Here is a 22,964-nt window from a genome sequence, read left to right on the forward strand (position 1 = left end):
CTGTCCCCATCCCCCATCCCTGCTTCCAGCCCCATTCCTGTTCTGTCCCCATCCCCATCCCTATCCACATCCCCTATCCCTCATCCCTGTCCCCATTCCCACCCCCGTTCCCAACTCCAGCGCATCTTCAACACCCTCCTCTCCTCCAATGCCCGTCCCTGTCCCCATCCCCACTCCCATCCCCGTTCCTCCTGCAAGTGCCGCCCCAGGGCTTTCCCGGAAAGCAGCGGAGGAGTCGGGATATAAAACACGCCGGCGGTACCGGCACGGCGACTTTCGGTCTCGCCACTGCATCCCGATGAGCCGCCGCTTACTCTCTGTCCTCGCTCTGCCAGTCGGGGCGGCAGTGGCCGCGGCCGCGGCGGGATGCCAGGTGGGAGCTTCTGCTGGGACACACGACTGGAAACTCGGCCCCGGGAGAGGCTCAGTGGGAGCAAGTCTGGGGGTCCCGGAGCTCGGGGAGGGACACGCTTAGGAGACTCATCGGAGTGGTGGGATATGACGGGGGAGCTGCAGCGCTTGAGGGAGAGGGACAGGCGTGGAAGACGCGGGGGGGGGAATCCCCGACAGCTGGAGGACCTCCTGCTCCACGGGGTACACAAACGGCGTCCCTGACGAGGGAGGTGCTCCGAGGAGGGAAGGGATGTTCCGGGACTGTCCGAGTCCCCGAGAGGAATGTACATGGGGATTCCTTCCCTGCTGCAAGGGGTACGCGTGTGGGAACCCTCCACTTCTCCCCGAGGGACATGGAGGTGAACTGGGGCAGGGGAAGGATGGGGCCCCTGCCCCAGCGGTGTGACTTGTCCCTGCCTGGGAAGGTGCAGTATGGGAGAGGACAGGCAATGCTTAGAAGTGGAAGTGGAGCCTTGCAGGTGGGATGTGCAGGGCTCTGGCTGTGACACAGCCCACAGTGGACCTCAGGGCTCCCCACTCATGCCACACATGAGTGCTGAGCACTGCACATGTCCCCACAGACATGGACAGATGTGCCCTGGGCTCTCACAGCTCACTTGGCAGGGCTACAGTAGGGGGTGTTTTCTGTGTTCCTGCCAGTCGAGGGTTCCCACCTTTAGCTTTTCCTCTTCACCTCTCTCCTTTGCTCAGCTTACTCCAGCTTTTGACCTTCCTGGCATGGCTGAGATAACAGCGACTTTATAAGTTGTGTCTTTTAAAAACAAATGCTTGGGCACTCATGGGGCTTCAGACATACCCTGAAGTGCCACTGTTCACGGCTTGACCTGTGTTTTCTTTCTTTTCCAAGCTCCTCTGCCAGGAAGCAGAGATCCCAAGGGAGAATAAGGCCACTGAGAATGAGGCAACCAACAGCAGGTGGTGGCTGGGCCGCTACCAGAAACGCCCCACAGGGAGTGGCAAGGTGAGTGACAATATCCCATGGGAATTGGGGGGTGCAGGCAGGGGGCACAGCCTGTGGGGCAGAGGCTGTGTGCAGGCAGCCCCCTGGACACATCTGCCTGTCCCCAGCCGTGCGACCTGACCGGCTGGTGGGAGAATGATCTGGGCTCCAAGATGCACGTGCTTGAGGTTGACAGTGAGGGCAATTTCTCTGGCGAGTACCACACCGCCGTGTCAAGCACTGACAAACCCATCCAGCCATCCCCCCTTGTTGGCTCCCAGCACCTGGACAAGGATGGGCAGTGCACCTTCGGCTTCACTGTCAACTGGAAGAAGTTTTCAGGTCTGTAGCTGCAGCTATGGCTGCTTGTGGGTGGGGTAGTGGGATGAGGAGGGGAGCTCATGCATGTCCCGATGCCCATCCCAATCGCTGTACTCTCTCTCCTGTCCCCCGTCTGTCCTTTCCTGATCCCTCCCCACTGTGGATGGTGTCTGCAGACAGCAGGACACATCCCGAAACACTATTTGGGTGAGATGGCACCAAGAGTTGCTTTGGCAATATCTCTGCCACGCGATGTTTCCCTACAACTATCAAGATACACTCGGGCTCCATGAGCATTAAGTCCACTAGTGCTTGTGAAGCTCCAAAATCAGCTGGGGTCCTGCTGGGGTGCTAAAAGCCACCACTGCTCCAGATTCCACAGCTGTCTTCGTGGGCCAGTGCTTCTCTGGGGACAATGGGAACGAGGTCCTGCACACCTCTTGGCTGCTGCGGGAGAAGGTCGACTCCCTGACCAGTGACTGGAAAGCCACCAGGTGAGCCAAAGGACACCCAGTCCATCTGGGTTCCCTACCCTCTGCTGGCTGGGCACCAATGGGCTACTGGTTCCTCACAGGACAGGCCACAACACCTTCATTCGGACAAGCTGAAAGAAGGGAGAAGTCTTACTCTCATCAGGCTCGGCAGACCAGGAGCCCCTCAGCAGGATCAGTGTGTACCAGCATCCCCCGATGTCATCAGCTCTGGAGAAAAATATTTCAAAAAGTACCATATAACATTAAAGATTTTTCATTTAAACCAAACCTTGTGCAGTTTGTGGATATGTCCCGGGAAAGCTGGGCTAAAACACTGTGGTGGGTGCAAGATGAAACTCTTTTTGTCCTATTCTGGGAAGAGACTGGCCCCTAGAAATCCCCTTTTCCAGCCTAAACAGAATGGTGCATCCCCAAAGTGACCCTCTGACACTAAGTGTGACCAGCACTCCCTCTTTTCTGCTCAAAGCCTCGTGAGTGTAATGGGAGGGCAGGCTGGGGAGCACTTCTGCACCCCAAAGATATGCCTGGGAGACTCCTGGGCCTGAGACAGCCCTCGAGCAGGCAGGTGAGGGTTCTTGGCAGTGTCTATACTCCTGGACAGTGTCAAGGACTGCTCTGTACCAGCATCACAGTGCCAGTAGCTTTAGTACATCCTGTCCTAAAACTCTTCCTAGGGAAATGTGTGATTTACTGGAAATCAGATGACTTACAAATCCAGCCCCAAATCTCTGCCTGATGGACTATGTGACTTACGAAAACGGGCAGTGCATGCCAGCGCTGCCTTGCACACCCCCTTCAGCCAAAAAAATTATTTCCACGAAACAGCTCTGGATCTGAAACTGAAACTTAGTCCTTGTGTTGTGGATTCTCAAAATAACCTGGAACAGTGATGCAAGCCCTGAGCTGGCATACTGCCTGGGATTTGAGGAGCCTAAGGATAGGACTGAGCTGCTGGGGCTGCCACCGCCCACTGCTCCCCTGGCTTTCCTGCCACAAATGCTGTGGGAAAGCTTTGCTAACAGCATCTGTGGCTTTAACAAGTTTGCCACCTGCTCTGTGCTTTAGCCTGCCTTGTTGCAGGCTTGCATGTGGTTTGCTTCTCACATCTTTCCCCTTGGGGTTCATCTTCTGCTTCTAGAGCGATGCTGCTGTTCCCTTCTCAGTGCTTCGCTGGCATTTCTCCAGCTTTTTCAGTTCCCTTACAGCCTTTCTGACCAGAACAACTTTACACCAGCCCTCTGCTATGCATGTATGTGCACAGCTTTTTACTTGCTTTAGAGGAAAATGAGAGCTAGGAAAGTGGGAGGCACAGGGACCATGAGACTCTACTCCCCCCCCAAAGCAGGGCCAGCTCAGCAGTGGGACACTCCATTAAGTCTGCATCCACCTGACTTTGTTACTGCTTTTATACCAATATTTCCCCAGGGCAAGACTGCCCAGAGGTTGTGCAGCATTCCTGGGGTGCTCCAGCAAGGCAGCAGTGCTGACCACAGTTTGAGCAACCTGCAAACCCCTGCAGGCAGCCAAGGTGCTGCTAAGAAATACCATGGGCATGGGCTGGCAGAGCTGTTTGCAAGGCCAGTCCCTATATGAGGGCAACCAGCAAGATCCAGCATCTCGGTGGCAGGTGATAAGACATGGTGTGTCAGGTGGCACCTGCAGGCTTCTGAGGGTGGCTAAGGTTAAGGATGCTTCTCTATGAGCATTAGGTATCCATCAGCATTGGGTTTTACCCAGCTGGAAGACCCGCTCACAGTGCTGGTCTGCAAACCCAGCACAAATCCCTCAAACAGACAGTCACTGTTAGAATGCAGGAGTCACCATTGCAGGAGTCCTCCGGCACTTACATGTCTTAACCACAATGCGGAAAACTGTCCTACCCAACCATTTCTGCAGGGGCTGTTCCTGTTGACAGTTTGCAAATGTCTCAACACTGAACATCTTGCTGACCAACATCTGTCTCAGTGCAGCTGTTGTGCCACCTAAGCAGATGGAGGCAGAGAGTTCCCAGGTCACTCAAGGACACATAGCTCCCATCCTCTCCACCATTTCTGCATGGTCCTCTGCTCAGGACTGCACGTCATGCTCTGCTCTCTCCGCCTCTCTCCATGGCCCAGTTCCAGCTGCAGCCTTGACAAGCACAGACAGTCATCCTGAGAAGATGGAGGAGCTCCTTGACCATGTTCTCAATTTTTCCTGGGGATCATTTAGAATCAGGGCACCCTTCCACATGTGTTCTGCCTACCCAGCCCACAGCTGAGCTCATCCTACTTTGCAGCATAACCCCTTGGGTGGATGAGGAATCTGCAGTTGGTCCAGATTCCCCTCTATGGCTCATTGGGTTACTCACTCCTGCCACCCTGCCCACACCCAGGCTGTGCTGCAGCACCAGTGCTGAGTCCCCTCCGCTCCAGTGTACCCTGACTGGGCACTGGGTCAGTGACCTGGGCTCCAACAAGCCCTCTCAGCCATGAATGGAAACAGCAACTTCACCAGCTCCTACCACACAGCTGTGACAGCCACCACAAATGAGGTCTGGGTGTCACCAATGCAGACGATACAAGACAAAACAGGAGGGCCAACCCACCTTCTGCTTCACTGCTAACTGGAGCTTTTCAGGTGTTTCTCCTTTCTCAGCCTTCGTCTTGTGTCCCCAGAGCTCCCCTGCTCTCCACTGTGATGTCCAGAGAGTTTCCCTGCCCTTCCTGTGATGTCTCTGATGCTCTTCTGCACTTCCCTGCAGTATCCTATTTGATCCTCTGCCTTTCCCTTTGGTGTCACAAGCCCTCCCCTCTCTCTACAGTGTCCCTAGAACTTCCTACCCTTCCTTATGGTGTCCTTGACGGTCGCCTGCCTTATTGTGGTGTCCCCAGGGCTCACCCATCCCCAACACTGGATCTGTGTGGCTGGTGGCACCTCCTGGTCCCCACCTCTGTCAGGTCCTGCCGAGGATGAGGGTGGGGCAGAGCTGGATGCAGCCTCAACTGGGCTCATCCCACCAGCCCTGCATATCCCATGTCTGTTCAATGCCATGCCCCCAGTGTCAGCAGGACAGGAGGCTGAGGAGGGAAATATCACCCACCTACAAGCAGCCTTTTCCCATTGACAAACAGGCAAGGTGTTTGCTAAGAGGGGTAGCCCCATCCCAGCACCCTCTCATCCCACCCTTTCACAAACTGTAAACTCCATCACTGCCTCCATGGGCCAATGCTTCATGGATGAGGACAGAAAGGAAATACTGAACAGCACATGAATCATGCAAGATGAGCCTGACAGGCAGAGGATGACTGGAAAGCCAGTGGGTGGGTGACAGGGCACTTCTCTGTCCCTACTCTGTGCTGGGGTTGTGCCCACAGGTGCTGCATGGAGACAACAGGGGAGCACCAAGCCCTGAAGGCAAGTGCTGGGAGCCAACTGGGCAGCAAGAAGAGGAGAGTGGTGCCAGGACCCCATGGACTTTTGGAAAAAGTCCCTGGGATGGGAGCTGAAGGCAGGTCTATACTTTTTAAATTAAAATCAAAGCACAATTTGAATATAGGTATTGCCAGATCCTGCTCCCGGAGGAGGACGAGAGCAGCCTTCCTCCTGTCTTTAAACCCAGGAAAGATGAGAAGAATGCTGAAGGCAGATCTCATCCCCTGTACTGGACAGGGGCCACAGAAGTCTCTCCTGACCTGGATGCAGCCAGATGCCACCTCTCTCTTCCCCTGCAGCATGGGCAGCGACACATTCACCTGTCTGGAGTGATATCTTAGAGGACGTGTCTGCACTGTGTCCCTGTGCAAAGGCCAGGCATTTTGAGCACCCCCGGCCACCTGCACATCCCCAGCACAGTCTCGTACCATTAGGGGCCCTGTGGGAGGGCTCAGACAGGAAGGATCCTGCCCAGCCTCAGAGCACCGTGGATGTGGCATCACCTTCCACGGTGCCTGTGGAGCCACCATGCACAGGGCATCCCCTCCCACAGGGATAAGCAAATTTCAACATCTACGTATCTTCCAGAAAAGCCCTTCTGCACTTAGGAGGGGGATTCATTCAACAGTTCCTGCTGCAGTCACAGTCACAGCTCCCAGACCCAGGGAAAGTTCAGAGCGGCCAGGAGGAAAAACAGCTTAGAAACAGCAGCAGACATTTATAATGCAGGAGGGGATGGTCACAGGGATGTGTCCCTGTGGGCAGACACACCGCCCTTCAGTGCAGCGGAGCAGAGCTGGTCAGACTGTGCTTGCTGCAGCCTGATGTTGGGGTGGCAGCACTGGGTCAGTGGCAGCAGGGGAGTGTCAGGCCGTGCCAGCTTCCAGGACTCCAACGCTGAGCAAGGAACGGGTTGGCAGATCCTCTTGGGTAGTGGATATGTAAATCATCCCTCTGTCCTCACCTCTCTGAGCAGTCGTGCTCATCCCCAGGTCACGCAGACCTCCTCCCCCTCTCTCCTTACCTGGCCTGGGCATGCTGACATCAGGCCACTCGCCCGCGGCTGCCAGCCCGCTGCCGCCTGGGCTCTGGTTACAGCCCTATAAAGGGGACTGGGATGCAGGGCACCGGAGGAAGCTGTACCAGGCACTTCACAGCCCCACAGCAATGGAGAGGGACACTTTCATCCTGGTCCTCACTCTGGCCGTGGCAGCACACGTTGCCCCTGCGGAGAGGAAGGTATGGACAGGGGTGACAATGGGAATGCGGCAGATGTGGCTCTGGGACACAGCCTGGGCAGCCAGGGGTTCTCTCTTGAGTGCCAATTTAGGCTTGGACAAGCAGGAGAGCTTTGCAAGCACCTTGTCCAGGCAGTGGGCAGGGTATCTCCGGGTCATCCCCTGCCATTTGGTATCGCCTCCAGGAAGCTTTACTCCCACAGGGCATTCCCTCCCCTTCCCGTGGGGTCTGTGTCTGGGCCACCATGTATGGAGCATCCTCTCTCATGGGATACATGTCTAGGGCACCATGCACAGGACAACCCCTCCCATAGGATATTTGTCCTGGGGCACCATGCATGGGGCACCCTGTCCCACAGGTTGTGTGTCCAGGACACTATGCATGGAGCATCCTCTCTCATGGGATATGTGTCTAGGACACCATGCACGGGACATCCCCTCCCATAGGATAGGTGCCTGGGGAACCATGCATGGGACCATCCCTTCCCACAGGGTCTGTGCCCAGGGGTACAGTGCACAGGGAATTGCTTTCCACAGGGTCTGTATCTGGGTGTACCGTGCCCTGGGTACCCCTCCCATGGGGTCTGTGCCCAGGGGTACAGCAGACAGGGCACTCCCTCTCACAGGGTCTGTGTGAGCACACCGTGCTTGCCAGCAGGCTGAGAAATACTGGCTTTGCTCCACCACTCACTCAGCATCCAGGAGCCCCCTGGGGGAGCATTTCCTCAAACCGAGGTCAGGGAGAGCCATGCACTGCCATCTGCAACCGCAGCAGGGCTTGTGGCTCCAGCTTTGGGGCAGCAGAAGGGATGGGGTCCCCCTCTGTGCCGTGTGTGGGGACTGAGAGGGTGTGACTCTGTCACTTCAGTGCCGGCTCATCGGGCTGTGGAGGAACGAGCAGGACTCACTGATGGAGATTTCAGCACTGAGGGACAACGGGGACTTCCAGGGAAAATACCTCACACGGGTCACTCTCTCTGGTGGCTGTGCCCACATCTCTCCCCTGAAGGGCATTCAGCAGCAGCCTGGTGAGGGGGGCTGGCCCACCTTTGCCTTCACCGTGCGCTGGGACAAGTTCTCTAGTAAGTACTGGAACACCTGGAGATGGTACAGCAGTGTCACTGAGAGCCAGGTAGACAGCTAGCAGGAATTCCCTTTTGCCAGGAATTCTGCTGAGTGATGTTTTGACGCAGCTAAGCAGTGCCTGCCCAGTGTGGGGCTAAGAGGCAATGCTGGGCTCGCACAGTGCAGCCTCTCCTCACCCATCATCTTCACCCCCGTCCCAGCCGGACACCTCGGGGTGCCCACAGTGGGTTCAGACCCCATTAGGTGATGCAGATCTTGCCTTGTCTGAGGGAGTCACAGGGGAAAGGCAGGAACCCCTCCCCCACTGCGTGGGTTTGGTGGATGTGTGGCCATTAGAGTGGGAACACAGCTGCCTCTGAGAAGACAGTGGGGAAGGGGAAGCAGCTGGTTTCCCCATAGATGTCCCAATAAACTCTTCCTCCCAGATGCCACCACTGCCTTTGCGGGGCAGTGCTTCGTGGATTCGGGTGGAAAGGAAACACTGACCACCATGTGGCTGCTGCGTGAAGCTGTCGGGTCCCTCAAGGAGGACTGGAAAGCCACGAGGTAGTGTGGGGACATGGGGGGCAGCAGTCCCACAGAGGGGCCCTCTCCAGGACCCGTGAGGATGAGCAGCCCTCTGAGCAAGGGGACCACCCCTGGGAGCCCCCCAGTGCAAGTTGGCAGCAGGGATGCCACTGTGTCCTGGCAAAGGGTTTGCCCTGCCCAGGGACATCTGGCAGCTGCTTGAGGAAAGCTGGGGGGCATTTAGGGACACCTAAATGGCACTGGCAGCTCTGAGTGGGCAGTGTCTGTGGGTCATCCCACGGGGAACTCTCAACTTCTCACAGGGTGGGCAGAAATGTCTTCATACGAAAACGCACCACAAAAGGAAAGATCCTGCCCAGCTTGTCCCCATCCTGTGAGGATGTGTCTTCACCAACCCCATGATGGGATGACCTGGCTGCAGCCTGGCCCCTCCAACAAGGCAAGCAAAACCTGCCTCTCAGAGGAAAATAAAACTAAAAAACCATCCAGTGTGGTTGCCTTTTTTATAAATCTGCCTTTGCTACCCTTTCTGTTCCCATGGATACCCCCGCTGAGGTGAGGGCTCACCATTGCCCTTCCCCAGGGACATCCACATCTCTCCCTGATCCCACTCATCCGGCCTCTTGGGCTCATTTCCCATCTTATTTAACCCAAACTTCCACCCTATGTCATCACTCCCTACCTGCTTGATGGTGGCAGAGCTGGCAGCAGCATCCTGAATCCAGCTGATTTCCAAGCACTGCTTCATATCCACCCCCACCAGACCCTTTCCAGTACCTCTGTGCTCCGTAGGGTTGGGTGATGCGGAGTATCACTAGAGGTGAGATATTGGTTCAGTTCTTCCTTTGTACTATATGGCACCCCATGTAAAATGTGCACAAATTAAAGCCCCCATCCCATCCCATCCCATCCCATCCCATCCCATCCCATCCCATCCCTGTGGGTTACACCCAGGGATTTTACCCTTCTCTGCCACTGCATTTTGGCAGGGCTGCTCTATTTGCCTCTGCAGACACTTGTCAAAGTTAGTCAGCTCTTTTCGACATGAAGGTTTTGGCAGATCCGTGGGTGAAGAGGAAACCTCTTGCAGAAGCGTTACAAAAATATTCCAGCCCTGGGGTTGACAGCAGTATTCTGTTGAGCCTGGCTCAGCCCCAGCAAGGCCAGAGCACGGTGCCATGACGTAGAGGGGTGCCTGCCACTTCCCTGGCACCCCTAACAGGGCAGCTTGTCCCTGCCAAAGAGTGCAGAAAGGCAGGGACTGGTGTCAGGCCAACAGAATAGAACGTGGCATCCAGGGCAAGAGCAAGGGAACGCCTGGGTGATTTCTCAGGCCCCTGTGATAAGCCCGTGAGTATGGGACAGAAAAAGGCAACAAGGAGGAGGGATGTGTTAGGAGAGAGGTGTTTTCCCTAGCCTCTGGGGCTATCTGGATGAGAGGGAGATGTGCTGAGCAGCAGCAGCAGGGTGCCAGGGTGCACCAGGGCTCATGGTGGGCACTGAGAGATGCCACTCCACTGGGGGGACTCCCCCCCACCCCCGTATGCACACTGCAGCCCCGCTGCCATCCAGTGCCTAAAATACTGCTGACCTGGAAAGAGCACAGAGTGATGCTGCTGAATCCCACCTGAATTTTCAGTTGCCTACAGCCCCATGGCTGCTCCAGGCATCACAGAGAGCAAAGACATGGCTCAGGAACACAGGGGCAGTGCAAGCTGCATTTTGTACATCCAAGGCCCTTTAGAACAGCAAATACAGGGAAAAGGTGTGAATACAATGCTGGTTATCATGCTGTGTGCATTAAGCAAACACACTAGATGTGAGATACCTCAGTATCTCACTGTGGTTACTCCTTCCTCTAACTCCCAGTAAAGTAAAAGCAAAAGCATTGTAATCAGCAGCTGACATGCAGAATATGCTGGGGAAATGTTATTGCTGCTAGAGCAGAAGTCAAGGTGAGTCTTCCCTCCTGTGCAGCGCTGCCAGCTGCTGCAGCTGGCCCCTGCCAGGCACCACCTGGGTGACACCCTGTTCTGGCAGTGGCATCAGCAAAGCAGGAAGGGGGTAAATGTTTGAACAGGTGACAATTTACATCCTGCATGCACAGGAGGTGGATACCCATGGAAGGTATTGGCCTTTTCCAGGCTGCTATAAGTGCCTCATGAAACGCCTGTGCACCCACCCCTCTGCAAACCGTGCTCATCCCCGCGTTCCTCCAGCACTGACCAGGTCATGCAGACCTCCCCACCTCCCTGCCTGTCCCGGGCAGCCTGACATCAGGCCACTCACCCCGCGGCTGCCAGCCTGGTGCTGATGGGGCTCCAGTTACAGCCCTATAAAGGAGGCCGGGCTGCAGCGCTGGAGGGAGCTGTGCCGGGCCCTCAGCGGCCCTGTGGCCATGGAGAGCAGTGCCTTTGCCCTGATCCTCACCCTGGCCCTGGCAGCACCTGTTTCCCCTGCAGAGAGGAAGGTATGGGGATGGGTGATGGTGGGGACAGGGCGCTGGCACCCTGCTAGACCCCCAAGATGCTGCTGGGGCTGCAGAGCTCAAGAGGGAGCCAGGGCCGGGCTGCTGGAGCTGGCGGGACCGGCACTATGCAGCACTGAGGGAAGCTGTGGTGAGGCTGGGAGAGAGGGACCACTCCTACAGGGGTGACCCTCACTGTGGGAATCCTCCAGAAACAGGCAAACAGAGCCATACCCTAGAGAATTCCTGTTTTCCCACCAAGCATGCAAGGAAAGTGGTGCACCTGCTGATCTAGCATGACAGGGACCTGCTCTCTTTGCATCAAACCACACCAAGCAGCGCCTGGGCTGAAGGCAGCCGGTGCTAAGGTGTGGCACTCACACTGAGGGGGCGATGCCAGTGGCACACCGGGTCTGTGGTATGTCACCCAGTGCTGCAGGCATTCCTGGGAAGAGCTAGGGTGGTGGGCTGGGAGCAGGATGTCCCCTGCCTGCCCAGGCACCCCAAGCCTCATGCTGTCCTTGCAGTGCCTCCTCTCCGGGTCATGGCAGAGTGACACCGGCTGCCGGATGGTCGTGTCCACCCTCAGCGAGGACGGCAGATTCTCTGGTTCCTACCTGCCGGGATCTGCCACTGGTGACTCTGAAATCCTCACCTTGCCACTGGAGGGGTCCCAGCAAGATGCGGGGCTAGTCCCACAGCCCATCTTCTCCTTCACCGTGCACTGGCGGCTCCAAGGTAGGTGGGAAGGGGACCGTCACCCGGCAGCAGGGATGTCAGCAGGACACAGAGCGATGGCCTTGTGTCTCAGTGCCTGACTCATGCAGCTTCAAATCCTTCCAGACTCAGAGACAGCCCAGACAACCGTCTTTCTGGGCCAGTGCTACGTGGGCAGCAATGGGGAGGAGATCCTGCATGCCCTGTGGCTCCGGCGAGAGGCAACCAGCAGTCCTGTTGAGGACTGGAAAGCCACCTGGTGAGTGCTGGGTCCCAGCCACTGCTGTGCCAAGCTCTCCTGCACCCCAGGCTGGAGAAGGGAGAAATACCCTAGGATGAAGCATGGCAGGACCAGGAGGGTTAAATGGGTTTGTCACTGGTGCTGAGCAGGGGCTAAGGAGCATCCCTGTAACATCCCCCTGCATGCCAGATGTGCCTCGGGGAGGGTGATCCCAGGATAGAGTCTGGCCACAGCAGGTCTCCCCACCCAGGAGGGTCTCCTTCGACTCTCAAGAGCAGGAGAAGAGGAAAAGGTGCCAACACCTGGTGCAGCCTCAGCTACAGGCTGTTGGAGCCCAGAGTACATCACTCAACCAGCACCCTGTGGTCAACACAACCCTCCCCTTGGGTTTCCCCTCTGTACCCTTCTCAGCAGAGGTAACCCCATCTGGGTGAGCACAGTGATTTGTTGTTTTCTGCAGGGTTGGTACCAGCATTTTCACACGGATAAAATAACTGCAAGTGGGGAAATCCAGGAGGCTCAGTACTGCAAGGAGTCAGTTTTTCTCACAGGCAGACTCTGCTCGCACTGACGTGCTGCACTTGAGCAGCTCTCAGCCCACAGGTTCACGCTTTCTCAGGCAAGTTCAAAATAAACACGCAAAGTAAAGGGTTTCTGTGGGTATGCAGGGCTTGGCTCTGTTTTCTGCCTTGCCTCAAACGTGTGGGCTTTGTCTCGCCCCACAGCCACCCCCCCTCCCCTTCGTGTCGCACGGCTGAGGGCAGCAGGGTCCCCGGGGATGGGGGCTGTCCCATGTCCCCTCTCTGCCGGTGTGCAGCAGTACTGTGCCTGCAAACCTGCTGCTGTGCTGTGGATAACACGCTCCTCGGGGTCGCTCCCAGATGTCCCCAGCGATGGGGAACAAACCGGGCTGTGACCAGGCAGCGGGATAAGGCACAGCCTCGGCGTGCTGCTGTGGCCAGCACGTCCCAGGGCTGCAGGGCAGGCTCCAGGCAGAGCCTTCCCCATGTGAGCAGAGCAGAGGAAGTTTCTCGGGTGCCCGAAAGAACGGGGCGGTTGCAAATGGCTTTTGCAGAGCCGGCAGCCTCCCGTTCCCAGCCCCGGCGGATGCGCAGCGGTGGCCGCCTGCCAACTGCCCTCCCATTCCGGGGCTGGGGAAAGCTTCCAAATGCCCTGCCCCAGGAGACTCCTTGGCACGGCTGTGCCCTCTGAGCAATGCACAGGTGGGGGTCTCCAGTCAAGACCCTGATGTCCAAGCATAACCAGGGAATGAGAGGGGAAGAGGGGTGCATCTGACACTGGCTGGGTTCCTTTGGGGAAACACAGCCCAACTTCTCTTCCTTCTGCCTTGGACATCTTGCCAAAATGGTCCCAGCATAACTCCCTGGTTATGTTGGGACCTGGGGGTTCAACAGACTCAAGGCTGAGATGCCCAGCTGTGGGAGCTGGAGGGAGGTGGTGGCTCCATTGCTGTATTACCATTTGCTTTTTTAACCAGTTTACATATTTCTGCGAGTTTTTCTGTTTCCACCAATATCCAGCAGCTGGTGCTAGTGGATAAAAATAGGATTGATGCTGACACAGGGTTTAGATTTCCTGTGAAAAGAAGGGTATGTCTTATTTCTGCTATTGACTGAAATTCCCACCTCTATGAGAAACCCTGATTCATTTAAAATAGGGGAGAAACCTGACTCCTTTAAAGCCATGATCAGGAAGTGTTTTATATTCACTACAGAGCCCAGACCTTCCTTGGCAATAGGAGGCAAATTTCATTTCATGTTTTCACAGTTTTCAATATATCACTACTGTGGAAATGAGGTGGCATGACTGACACTCGAGGAGTCACCAAGCAAAAAAGAACCATTTGGCAACACCCATACGGGACGTGCCAAGGGCTGAGAGGAATATTTTGCTCTGAAGGGCTCATGTTTCCAGTCTGTCAGTGTGCTCTCACAATGCAGACACAGGCATCTGCCAGGACATGAGTGAGATACAGGCTGACCTTGGGCATAACAGAGGGAACACAGCAGGGAAGGTAAGCAGGGACCATGACACTGACCTAAAGCAGAGCAGGGCTATGTGTGTGCGTGTTCAGTGCTGATGCACACACAGTCTATGCTCTGATCCCTGCAGCATGCAAGGAAAAAAGATAGAGGATCTGCAGCAAGGAGGAGGAGGAGGGTGGCAGGAATACCAGGTGCCTCCTGCTCCTCTACTTGATGTAACAAGATCCTTGGATGAAAAGCTCATTATGGGCACTTTTATCATCGCTGCCCTTTAACCCAAGGCATGAGGTCCAGGCTGGGCTTCCTTCCTCTCACAAGCTCAGAGCTGCTCACTGTGGGAAAGCAATGAAAAATACCGGACCTCAGTCATCATGGGCTGAGACCATGGAGCAGCCATCCCTAAAACTCCCAGCTCCTGGCTCCCTGCCCTCTCTCCCAGAGCTATCTCCCTTCCTGATACTTGGCCAAGCAAGCCTGACTGATGCAGAGAGCTGTACTGACCGCATCACACCCAGGCAAACACCAGCTCCAGAGGCTGCTCCCTACTTCACTGGCAACAGCACCATGTATTACTTCCGATGACTCATTCAATACTGATTAGTGCTGGGGCAGGGACCACATGTGACACCAGTGGCATTACTCACCCTGGCCTTGAACTGCAAAAAGTGAAACTAAAGTGAGGATGGGGCCCTAAACCTTCCTGATCCCATGCACAGCTCCTGGGAATAAAAGGGTTAGTGATTCCCTGGAGATGCTTGAGGGCTGCCAGCCCCAGGCAGAGTACCAAACCGTGACCTGACACTGTTGGGACCCTGCCGCTGCCTGTCCTGAGACAGACCCCTGGGTGAGTCTCTCCTATCCAGGTAGAGATACAACATTAAGCTCTATATCTCATTTGCCAGCACAAGCACTCTTTGCTTCCCGAGGGGGCTGCAAGCGTGGAGCTTCCTTCACCCACAGCCTTGGGGGATCCCATGCCCCCAAACCCCACACTGGGCTCCACAGCCTGACCTCAGGATCTGCTAGTGCCTCCTGTGGACCCAGCAATCCCAACCAGACCCAGGACCCAGCCCGGATTTAGCAACCCCGCAGCAGGCAGAGCCCTCCTGGTGGCCCCGAGCAGCCAAGGGGACAGAGCTGTTGCAGCACCCTGGCCCTGCTCCACTTCCTGCAATTGTGCAGCTCCCCGTTACGAAAGCAGTGGCGGGGGATGACACCAGCACCGGCTCCCCACACTTCCTTATCGGGGAAGCTGCTGCTTCCGCGGCGCTGCGGGCTCGGGTGTGCACAGTGGGCACGAGGTGCTCACCACGCACACTTTTCTCCAAGAGTGTTTTTGTACCCTTGAAGAGGGGTGAGAGCAGAGCAACAGCCCTGCAAACCATCAACAAGCCCCTCTGCACAGGCACGGGAAGGGAAAGCAGCACACATTCCCCCCACACAGACTGTGATAGTGATCACCCCAGCCTCCCTTGGGTTCCTCCCACAAGGCCCCCAGCCCAAGGTGCAGTCCTCAGCCTTCACCCAGCAGTCCAGCACCTTACCAAAACAAGCACAGAGGACACAGTCACACACCATTAGTATTTATTTAGACTTTATTAATAAGGAAGCTATTATTATTATTATGATCCAGTAGATGTCCCTGCTTATTGCAGGGGGAATTCGACTAGATGACCTTTACAGGTCTCTTCCAGCCCAAACCATTCTACATGACTCTATGAAATGTCCTGAAGTCGGATGAGGAGATTGATCTACAGGTACCACTAAGCTGCACTTCAGGAAAGATACCGTTCACCAGCTCAAAGTGTTTCTGCTCAGCCCTGGGGAGCAACCAGAACCAGTTCACTGCATCACCAGCCAGCACAGCAAGGCTTGGGCACACAAGGACATGGCTTTGAAACCATCCTGTGGCCAGGAAAGCCTTCAAGAGCAAGCATCTCTGCTGCTCTCTGTCCATGCTGCCTCAGCAGTCTGGCTCAAGGTATGCCAGCTCCCTGAGGCCCAGAAGCCTGCAGGAGATGAAAGGCTCAGCCCTTACAGTTGGCAAACAGCACACATGGCTCAGGAAGGACTCCACATTACCTTCTCTAGCCAGGCTGGGAGCTGTGGCCATGGCTCAAAAGCTAGCAGGAACAGGCGACACACGGGGTCTGTCGCAGTGGCAGGCAGGACCACCCCCTGTGAGGGCACTGAAGGTCAGGTCTCACTACCTAGAAATCAGGCAACACTGCAGGATTAAGGGGAAGGGAGGTGAGACAGATGCATGCAGCCACCACACAGAGTAAAGAGGCGCCTGTTCATTTCCACCTGGGCAGGGAAGAAGCAGGGCAGTGGCCTCCACCATGAACTGCATCCAGTCAGACCAAGCACAGGCGCCTCAGGCCCGACTGCCTTCACCCTCCACACCACAGCCCATCCCCACAAGCCACCAGATACACTCCAGGCTGCAAGTAACATCAGCAGCCATAGTGAAGTTTCCAGAATTTCCTGTCTTGTCTCAGATGGAGTCCTGCTATGGTGTCAGAATGATTCTTCCCTGGTAAACCCTCTGAGGTGCTGCCAATCTGGAGAGCATTCAGAAGAAACTGCTTGGATAGATGTTAATGTAGCTCTGTCCCTGCCCCATGGGGTGCCCAGCATCACCCCAAGGAGCAGCAGTGGTCACATCTCGTTGGCATGGTGCTGCTGGATGAGAACTCTGTCAGGGTGTTCCACCCACTCCTGACCCTTGGCTTTCCATGGCACCAGCACTGCTGCCGGCAAAGGGTCGCTCTGGGGCGGGCCCATCTCGGAGTCTGCTGCTGCCGGGGGATCAGAAGATGAGTTGTTGTTGAAAGGTATGAGATCAGGGTCAAGTGGACTCTGCCCCTCTTCCCACGACTGATTGAGATTGCCCGACAGTGAGGAGTCCCCAGGTTCTAGGCTGAAGCCCTCCAGCTCAGTATCCTGCTGCACATCAGGTGCTCCCTGGTTCGGGAACTCGCGGATCTGCCGTGACAGCACTGTAAGACAGGTAGAGCCAGCTCTGTCATTTCCAGCCTCCAACCCTCCAGCTCCAAGCACAGAGCCACCACAAACCCCAGGAGCAAGGAAAAACTGTTCAACTAGGGCTTCCTCCTCCCAGGGGAGACGGGGAGCTGCTGCACAGCTGCCAGGCACAAGCACAACTTGTGCTCCAAGAGGGAGCAGATCTCCCCAGTCCTTGCACCGCCCCTGGCCCAGGGCCCTGCTCCCAGGCAGCCCTCTGCAACAGGGCTGAGATAGAGTTCACAGCTTAGGTGAGACACGAAAGCCAAACCTAGTGGCCGCCCCAGGCAAGGGGCTGCTGAGTTGGAGGTGCCTCAGAGTTCAGGCCGTCTCTGAGGAAGGTGCTGTGACCTGGAGGGCAGCACTTCACCTGAATCCACACCTCAGTCCCCATCTGGGCACTCACCTTTGGGCTGCAGCTGTGGCTCTACGCTCCCAGGTGAGCGGATGCTTGGGGAGAGAATGAGGCAGAAGGACAGAAACACGATCTGGAAATAGAAAGATCAACACAGATCTCAGATGGATAGGCATCACTGGATGCAACAAACACCTCTCTCCCAAACTTGTAAGGACATCAGAATCCCCCCTCCACCGACACTGGGGCTGAAACCACTTACCATTGTGCAGGTTTTTCTTCTGATGGTTTTCGGGGTGGATCGTCTCACCAAGGCCTGCAGCTTCCGCAACTGCCTGAGCAGTGACCTGCAGGAGAGCAGGCAGTGCAGGTTAGCACAGCAGCTGAGCCAAGAGCTGCAGGGCTCCCCCCACCCTTTGCAGCCAGGGGCAGGTCACAGTCCTGAGCAGACAAACAGCCTTCCCCACCACATCTCCTGCCACATCCGACAAGAACTCACATGTTCTGCTTCTGCAGCTGCTGCACCTTCTTCTCCAGTTCATGGTTTTGAGCTGTACAGGCTGCCACCCTTTCCAGGAAGGACGAACAGCATAGGGTAAAACAGAGAGGTTTTGTTAGTTAACAGCAGGGACTTCACCAGAATCTCTCCTCAGGTAATCAGCCACCACCTTTGGGCGGCTGGGACAGACAACATTGGTCCTGGTCTCTACTTCATACCACCTGTAGCAAAGCCCAGAGAGAGACACCTCATACCAAGTGAAGCCCTGGCCATTCCTGAAGAAAAGCACCGGACTAAACCCTAAGGATGCTGGCTTCTAGCAACACATCATCCCTGCAGATCTGTGACATCAGGCTGTGCTGCAAACTAGCCTGATCTGGAAAACACACTGGATCTGGCAGGTCAGCCACCTGCCTTGAACAAAGCAAGTTCTGGGCCATATCCAAACATAAGAGAGCCAGGCAGGCTATGTCCTGAGGTTCTGAACCCTCTGCAGAGAGCTGTTGCCCCAGAGGGTCAGCCTCACTTTCTGCCCAGGGTGGCAAGAGCCCAGCAGTAGAACAGCACAGTGGCTTGTGACAGGCTTCCCCTGCTTCTGGCCCTGGCAATGTGGTCAGCACAACTAAAGCCATGTACAAGGGGAGCAACTTTCTCTGACCAAGCAGGTCACGTATTTGTTCCCATCCCATCGTTATCAGGCCCTGAAGGTCCTGTGCACCAAGTACCAAACCAAGTAGATTTCTTCTTTTTCTGTCTGCCAACCTCAAGGTTCTCAGGCACTAGGCCTATTACTCCCTTCCCTCATCAGCCTTGAAGATCCCAGGCACCCAGCCAGTCCTGTCACAGAGCAGAGAAGCACAACAGCACAGAGTGCACCGTCCACAAAATCAAGCAATTGCAACTTCTAAGGGGGAACTGGGACTGGAGCTGCTGCTGGACAGCAAGATTCAGGATCTCTCTGGGCAGGGACACCTCTACCACAGCTTGTTTCCTCCCAAGACTAAGAGAGTGACTCATATTCTTTGATATTACTTTTGAGTCTATGTTATGATCATTATATTGATACAGAAAACCGTGTATTTAGATTTGACCCGATCTGCAGAGGGTGCGGGTGATTAGAAAACTTGCATTAGAACGTAGGCGACTAGAAATTGTAAGTTAAGTTGTACAATAAACCCTGTATTACAATGCTTATAGACTGACTACATTGATTCTGCTCGTACAAAATCTGTGCCATCCTAAACCACAAACTCTGTGCTGTGCCAAACATAACATAGTAAGAAATCAGATTTCAAAAAGAATGTAATTGAAACCATGATTTAGTGCCATCATTGTTCTGCCAAGGATCCCTAAAAGAGCCTATGTATCCCCTCAGTGTTGAATGACACTGCTGTGTGCCCATACTTGTTTTCCAGGCCATCCACATAGATCTTCCTCCTGCGACGACTGTCCTGAGCTGACTGCTTGTTCCGGATCTTACGACGCACTTTTCTCAGAATCCGCTCTTCAGCCTGCAAGGGTCATTTCTTGTTAACAGCAACCCCAGGGTGCAGGCAATCCCACCCACCCAAACCCCGCACACATCTCAGGGTCCAACCCGAACCCTTGTGTCTTCTGTCCCTCCCACACCACCGAATGAGCTGCAAGGCAAACTCTGGCCTGCTGATGCAGCCAGCAGCTTCCAAGGTGTAGCAAAAGGGAAGCAGACCAAAGGGAAATGAAAAACACGTAGCTCACAAGCCACTAGTCAGAAAAAAAACCAGGGTTGGAGGTATTTGTGGTGCATCTGCCTCCTGCAAGCAGTCATGAGTGTGGAGACTCACAGCAGCCAGGTCTCATTGGTCTTTTATCCACCTGACTAGCAAAGCAGAAGTTGCTGTGCACATGGACACCCCCGGACTTGAAAGGAGGAAAAGGACACCCAGTCCTGATGGACAGTACCCTGAACACAGCACCTGGACACCAATATTCTCATCAAGGCACTGTCCTGTGTTCTCAAACCCCCTGCACTAACTGACATACTCAAGTGATCCAAGTCTGTTTGACTCTAGCAAGGACTCACTTTGGTCAGCGGCAGACACGTTGGTAATGTAACGCCTTCTTTCTCCAGAAGCTGCTTTTCCTCCTCTGTCAGGACCAGCTCTGGGAAGTCAGACTAGAAAACAGCAAAAATACACATGCTGAGAATGCAAAGTAAAGGGCAGGGAGGGCAGGTAGCAAACACATAGAACTGAGATCAGCTCTCCCAAAGTAGCATCATGCTTTCCCTCAGAGATATGCCTCACAGGAGCCAAGCCAGAAGATGAGGGATGTGACCAAAAGCAAAGGCTGGGGGCCACAGGCATGGTAGTCAGTACCTGCACAATGGCTCCAGGCACAAGCTGGGGTTCAGAATCCACATCAACAGCAATGGGGGAACCGGAGCTCTGTTCCAGTGCCTTGCTTGTGCTGTCCAAACCCACCCATGTTCCTGGGGAAGGAAAAGAGAATCAGGTACTGGGCTTTAGTGAGGCAGCACCTAATTAACCACAATTTTATGGCAACAGAAAGCCTCTGAACTTGGCTCTCTTCAGTGTCGGGTACCCACCCAAAAAAACCTCCACGTGAGACTACTTTTCAGCCTGTATCCAGGACAGAAAGAGACTACACACATCACTCACCCAGCTCAATAGTAACATCTCCTTCTGCCACGTCAGACCTCACGCTTTCCAGCACAGGCCAATGGAGAGAGTAGTTGTGATCAACCTGCACAATGTCTCTGCTGGCAAAACTGCTGCCAGGGCAAGGGGACAGATGCTGATCCTCAGAAATGCTGCTGTCACTGCTGGCAGGCAAATAATCGAGCATGCCTGGTTCATCTTCTAAGGGGCTCAGCAATGAGCTGATGAAGTCATCCATCTCCTTGTCCAGGAGCTGCAGAGGAACAGCTTTTACTCAGCAAGGATACAAACCTCCTGAACCTCAACTCAGCAGCAATTTCTCCCAGAGAACTCACCTCAGGTGTTGGCAGGACCCAGTCTTCCAGCAGACCATTCTGCTCCTCTGGGATTTCAGGGCAGGAAGCATCATCCTTCAGGAGAAAGTCAAGCAGATCCACGTCTGCCAGGGCATCCAGTCCCTCTGGACATGACATCTGAACAGGACACCCAACGTGAGCACAGACACAAGGAGAGACACCAGCACTGCTTCGAGGTGCCCCTCAGTCCCTACAGACAGAGTCACCCCATGCAATGTCAACAGCTGTCAGGGCCCTGCAGTGATGACCCGTCCACAAGTACTTCCTCAACAGGCTCTCAGCTGGTGGTCCCTACATGCCAGTTTCCCCACTGGGCTGCTGGGACCCAGCCGTAGGAGCCATGTCCCACCCAGAACACAAAAGCTGCAGGAAGGAGAGGAAAAGCTAAACAGCCCCAGACTTTCTGGCATGGAAAGAATGCAAGATCCTGCTATTCCACAGAGGTCGAAAAGTGCCAAATCCCACACCGTGCAGCCAACAGGGATAGCCTCCTGTCACAGGGAATTATGCTGAGGGGTTAACTAAAGGGATTTTGCTAATAATTACATGATAATCAAATTCTAGATAATCAATGATTGAGAGAAATTAAACAGTAATCAGATGGTGATTAAGCAATCACTGAAAAATAATTAATGAGTGATGTAACAAAGACTTGAATGACGATTTAGTAATTCAGGCAGCTGTCAAACACTCCACTATTTAACACACTTGCAATAATTAACGAATAGTTGGATATATATAAACGTCACTAGCACACAATATACTTTTAGTCTGAAAGTATAATGCTCCTTACCTTGCTGAAGAGATCAGATGCTGATAAAGGGTCTCTCAGCCCTGAGGAGTGATCTGGAGAGGTGTCCCTGCTCACAGGGAGATCAGCAGCAGAGCTCAGGGGGCTCAGGGAGCCACAGGAGCTGACAGGACAGAGCGACGGACTTGCAGTAAAACCCTGCCTTGGTGTCTGTGCACGTGCGCGGCTGCAGCAACTTTAGCTCTGTCTGGTCCCAGCTCAGGCTGCTGCTGTTATCTCTGGATCAGACATGGCCCAGGTACCTCGGTCCCTGAGAAGATGCAGTCTGGCATGGCTGTCACAGAGGGCATGGCTGGGCCAGGATCAGTTGGGCCGGGATCAGCCCGGCCGGCTCGCCTGAGCCAAAGCTCTGCTCATGCCGTCAAAGTGTGGGCATCCACTGCATGTCTCCATTAGCACCGCTAAGGCTTTCACATCTAGGTGTCAGGCGTCACAGTCTAAAAAACAAAACCAGAAAAAATATAATACCACCAAAACCACTTGGAACCCTATCCAAAACCAGAAAGCCAGGGCAGTCCCCAGCCACAGGGCTGCTGTGACGGCTGCCTCTGAGCAGGGCTGCAGGCAGAAAGGGGAGCAGCAAAAGGAAGGGGAGCTAGGCAGAGCCAGGAATGGCAATGCCAGGGCCCAGGGCTTCCAAAGACGTGGAGGGGTTTCTCCGCAGGAAGCGTGCGCCAGGCAGGCAGCACGGGCAGGACAAGAACAATGCGATAAGAAGCAGGTTGCATCAGACGGGACGGTGATTGGAGCGCAGGGGCCATTCCCCTCGCCAGGAGACCCACCCTAGGGAAGGCAAGACAACTTCTCACAGCCCTGGCCGTGGGGCGAGACTCCAGACTCCGAGCCCCCCGAACCGCTATCCCCCAGCTCCCCTCACCCCCGAACCCTTGAGCCCCGGACCCCAAACTCCTGAGCCCGGGACTCCAAAACCTCTGAGCCCCGGACCATGGAACCCCTGACCACCGGACTAGATCCCAGACTCCCGAATGCCGTGATCCCAGACCTCCGCACACCACAGCCCATGACCTGGGACCACGGGCTCCTGACCTCCAGATTCCGGACCTCCTGAACCCCCGCCCCGGGACTCGTGACCCCCAGACCGCTGCTCTCCGGGCCCCTTGCCGCAGGGCTCAGGGCTCAGGGCTCAGGGCTCCGGGCTCCCGGCTCCGGGCTCCCGGCTCCCGGCTCCGGGCTCCCGGCTCCCGGCTCCCGTCCCCCCTTCCCCCCGAGTGCTGATCCCAGCCCCTCCCGCTCCTCACCGCTACGCAGCCGCTCCCAACGCACCGGCGGTGACGTCACTCTCCTCCCGGCGGGCCGCGCGCGCGCGCCGGCGCCGTCCGGCCGCGCTAACGTCGCGCGCGCCCATTGGTCGGGTGGGGTGGGGGCAAGG

General features: G+C 55.4%; 4 protein-coding genes across 5 annotated transcripts; 3 read left to right on the forward strand and 1 right to left on the reverse strand.

The window, feature by feature from the left end:
* Positions 1-269: 269 nt before the first annotated feature.
* On the forward strand, positions 270-2,397 carry LOC108495436 (avidin-like). Its single transcript, XM_017811122.1, has 5 exons — positions 270-373; positions 1,262-1,375; positions 1,483-1,696; positions 2,049-2,169; positions 2,250-2,397. Exons 1-5 carry the CDS (start codon positions 299-301, stop codon positions 2,281-2,283), a joined length of 558 nt encoding a protein of 185 aa, XP_017666611.1. The 5' UTR covers positions 270-298; the 3' UTR covers positions 2,284-2,397.
* A 4,221-nt stretch (positions 2,398-6,618) lies between these two features.
* On the forward strand, positions 6,619-8,910 carry LOC108495406 (avidin-like). The gene is made up of 4 exons (XM_017811083.1): positions 6,619-6,822; positions 7,690-7,903; positions 8,333-8,453; positions 8,738-8,910. The coding sequence occupies exons 1-4, from the start codon at positions 6,619-6,621 to the stop codon at positions 8,835-8,837; spliced, it is 639 nt and encodes a 212-aa protein (XP_017666572.1). The 3' UTR covers positions 8,838-8,910.
* Positions 8,911-10,833: 1,923 nt separating this feature from the next.
* LOC108495447 (avidin-like) lies at positions 10,834-12,475 on the forward strand. Its single transcript, XM_017811126.1, has 4 exons — positions 10,834-10,905; positions 11,430-11,640; positions 11,746-11,878; positions 12,321-12,475. The coding sequence occupies exons 1-4, from the start codon at positions 10,834-10,836 to the stop codon at positions 12,352-12,354; spliced, it is 450 nt and encodes a 149-aa protein (XP_017666615.1). The 3' UTR covers positions 12,355-12,475.
* A 2,968-nt stretch (positions 12,476-15,443) lies between these two features.
* CREB3 (cAMP responsive element binding protein 3) lies at positions 15,444-22,901 on the reverse strand. Of its 2 annotated transcripts, none has more exons than XM_017811249.1 (11): positions 22,834-22,901; positions 21,557-22,011; positions 20,743-20,880; positions 20,408-20,660; positions 20,105-20,217; positions 19,810-19,902; positions 19,152-19,258; positions 17,748-17,816; positions 17,511-17,595; positions 17,300-17,381; positions 15,444-16,868 (listed from the first exon to the last, which is right to left on the reverse strand). In XM_017811249.1, exons 3-11 carry the CDS (start codon positions 20,878-20,880, stop codon positions 16,528-16,530), a joined length of 1,281 nt encoding a protein of 426 aa, XP_017666738.1. In that variant the 5' UTR covers positions 21,557-22,011; positions 22,834-22,901; the 3' UTR covers positions 15,444-16,527. The 2 variants fall into 2 exon arrangements, with proteins under 2 accessions (XP_017666738.1, XP_017666739.1); XM_017811250.1 differs by lacking the exon at positions 22,834-22,901 and adding an exon at positions 22,622-22,713.
* Between the last annotated feature and the right edge of the window lie 63 nt (positions 22,902-22,964).

This window comes from Lepidothrix coronata, unplaced genomic scaffold (genome assembly GCF_001604755.1).
Source record: "Lepidothrix coronata isolate B3197 unplaced genomic scaffold, Lepidothrix_coronata-1.0 Scaffold31, whole genome shotgun sequence".
Lineage (NCBI taxonomy): Eukaryota > Metazoa > Chordata > Aves > Passeriformes > Pipridae > Lepidothrix > Lepidothrix coronata.

Coding starts and splice junctions, on each gene's coding strand:
- LOC108495406 (XM_017811083.1), top strand. CDS start 6,619: ATGCTGACATCAGGCCACTCGCCCGCGGCTGCCAGCCCGCTGCCGCCT. Junction 6,823..7,689: donor TTGCCCCTGCGGAGAGGAAG/GTATGGACAGGG, acceptor CTGTCACTTCAG/TGCCGGCTCATCGGGCTGTG. Junction 7,904..8,332: donor GCGCTGGGACAAGTTCTCTA/GTAAGTACTGGA, acceptor TCTTCCTCCCAG/ATGCCACCACTGCCTTTGCG.
- LOC108495447 (XM_017811126.1), top strand. CDS start 10,834: ATGGAGAGCAGTGCCTTTGCCCTGATCCTCACCCTGGCCCTGGCAGCA. Junction 10,906..11,429: donor TTTCCCCTGCAGAGAGGAAG/GTATGGGGATGG, acceptor CTGTCCTTGCAG/TGCCTCCTCTCCGGGTCATG. Junction 11,879..12,320: donor GAGGACTGGAAAGCCACCTG/GTGAGTGCTGGG, acceptor TGTTTTCTGCAG/GGTTGGTACCAGCATTTTCA.
- CREB3 (XM_017811249.1), bottom strand. CDS start 20,880: ATGTCATGTCCAGAGGGACTGGATGCCCTGGCAGACGTGGATCTGCTT. Junction 20,661..20,742: donor GGGTCCTGCCAACACCTGAG/GTGAGTTCTCTG, acceptor GTTCCTCTGCAG/CTCCTGGACAAGGAGATGGA. Junction 19,903..20,104: donor TGCCTGGAGCCATTGTGCAG/GTACTGACTACC, acceptor GCTGTTTTCTAG/TCTGACTTCCCAGAGCTGGT.
- LOC108495436 (XM_017811122.1), top strand. CDS start 299: ATGAGCCGCCGCTTACTCTCTGTCCTCGCTCTGCCAGTCGGGGCGGCA. Junction 374..1,261: donor CGGCCGCGGCGGGATGCCAG/GTGGGAGCTTCT, acceptor TTCTTTTCCAAG/CTCCTCTGCCAGGAAGCAGA. Junction 2,170..2,249: donor AGTGACTGGAAAGCCACCAG/GTGAGCCAAAGG, acceptor GGTTCCTCACAG/GACAGGCCACAACACCTTCA.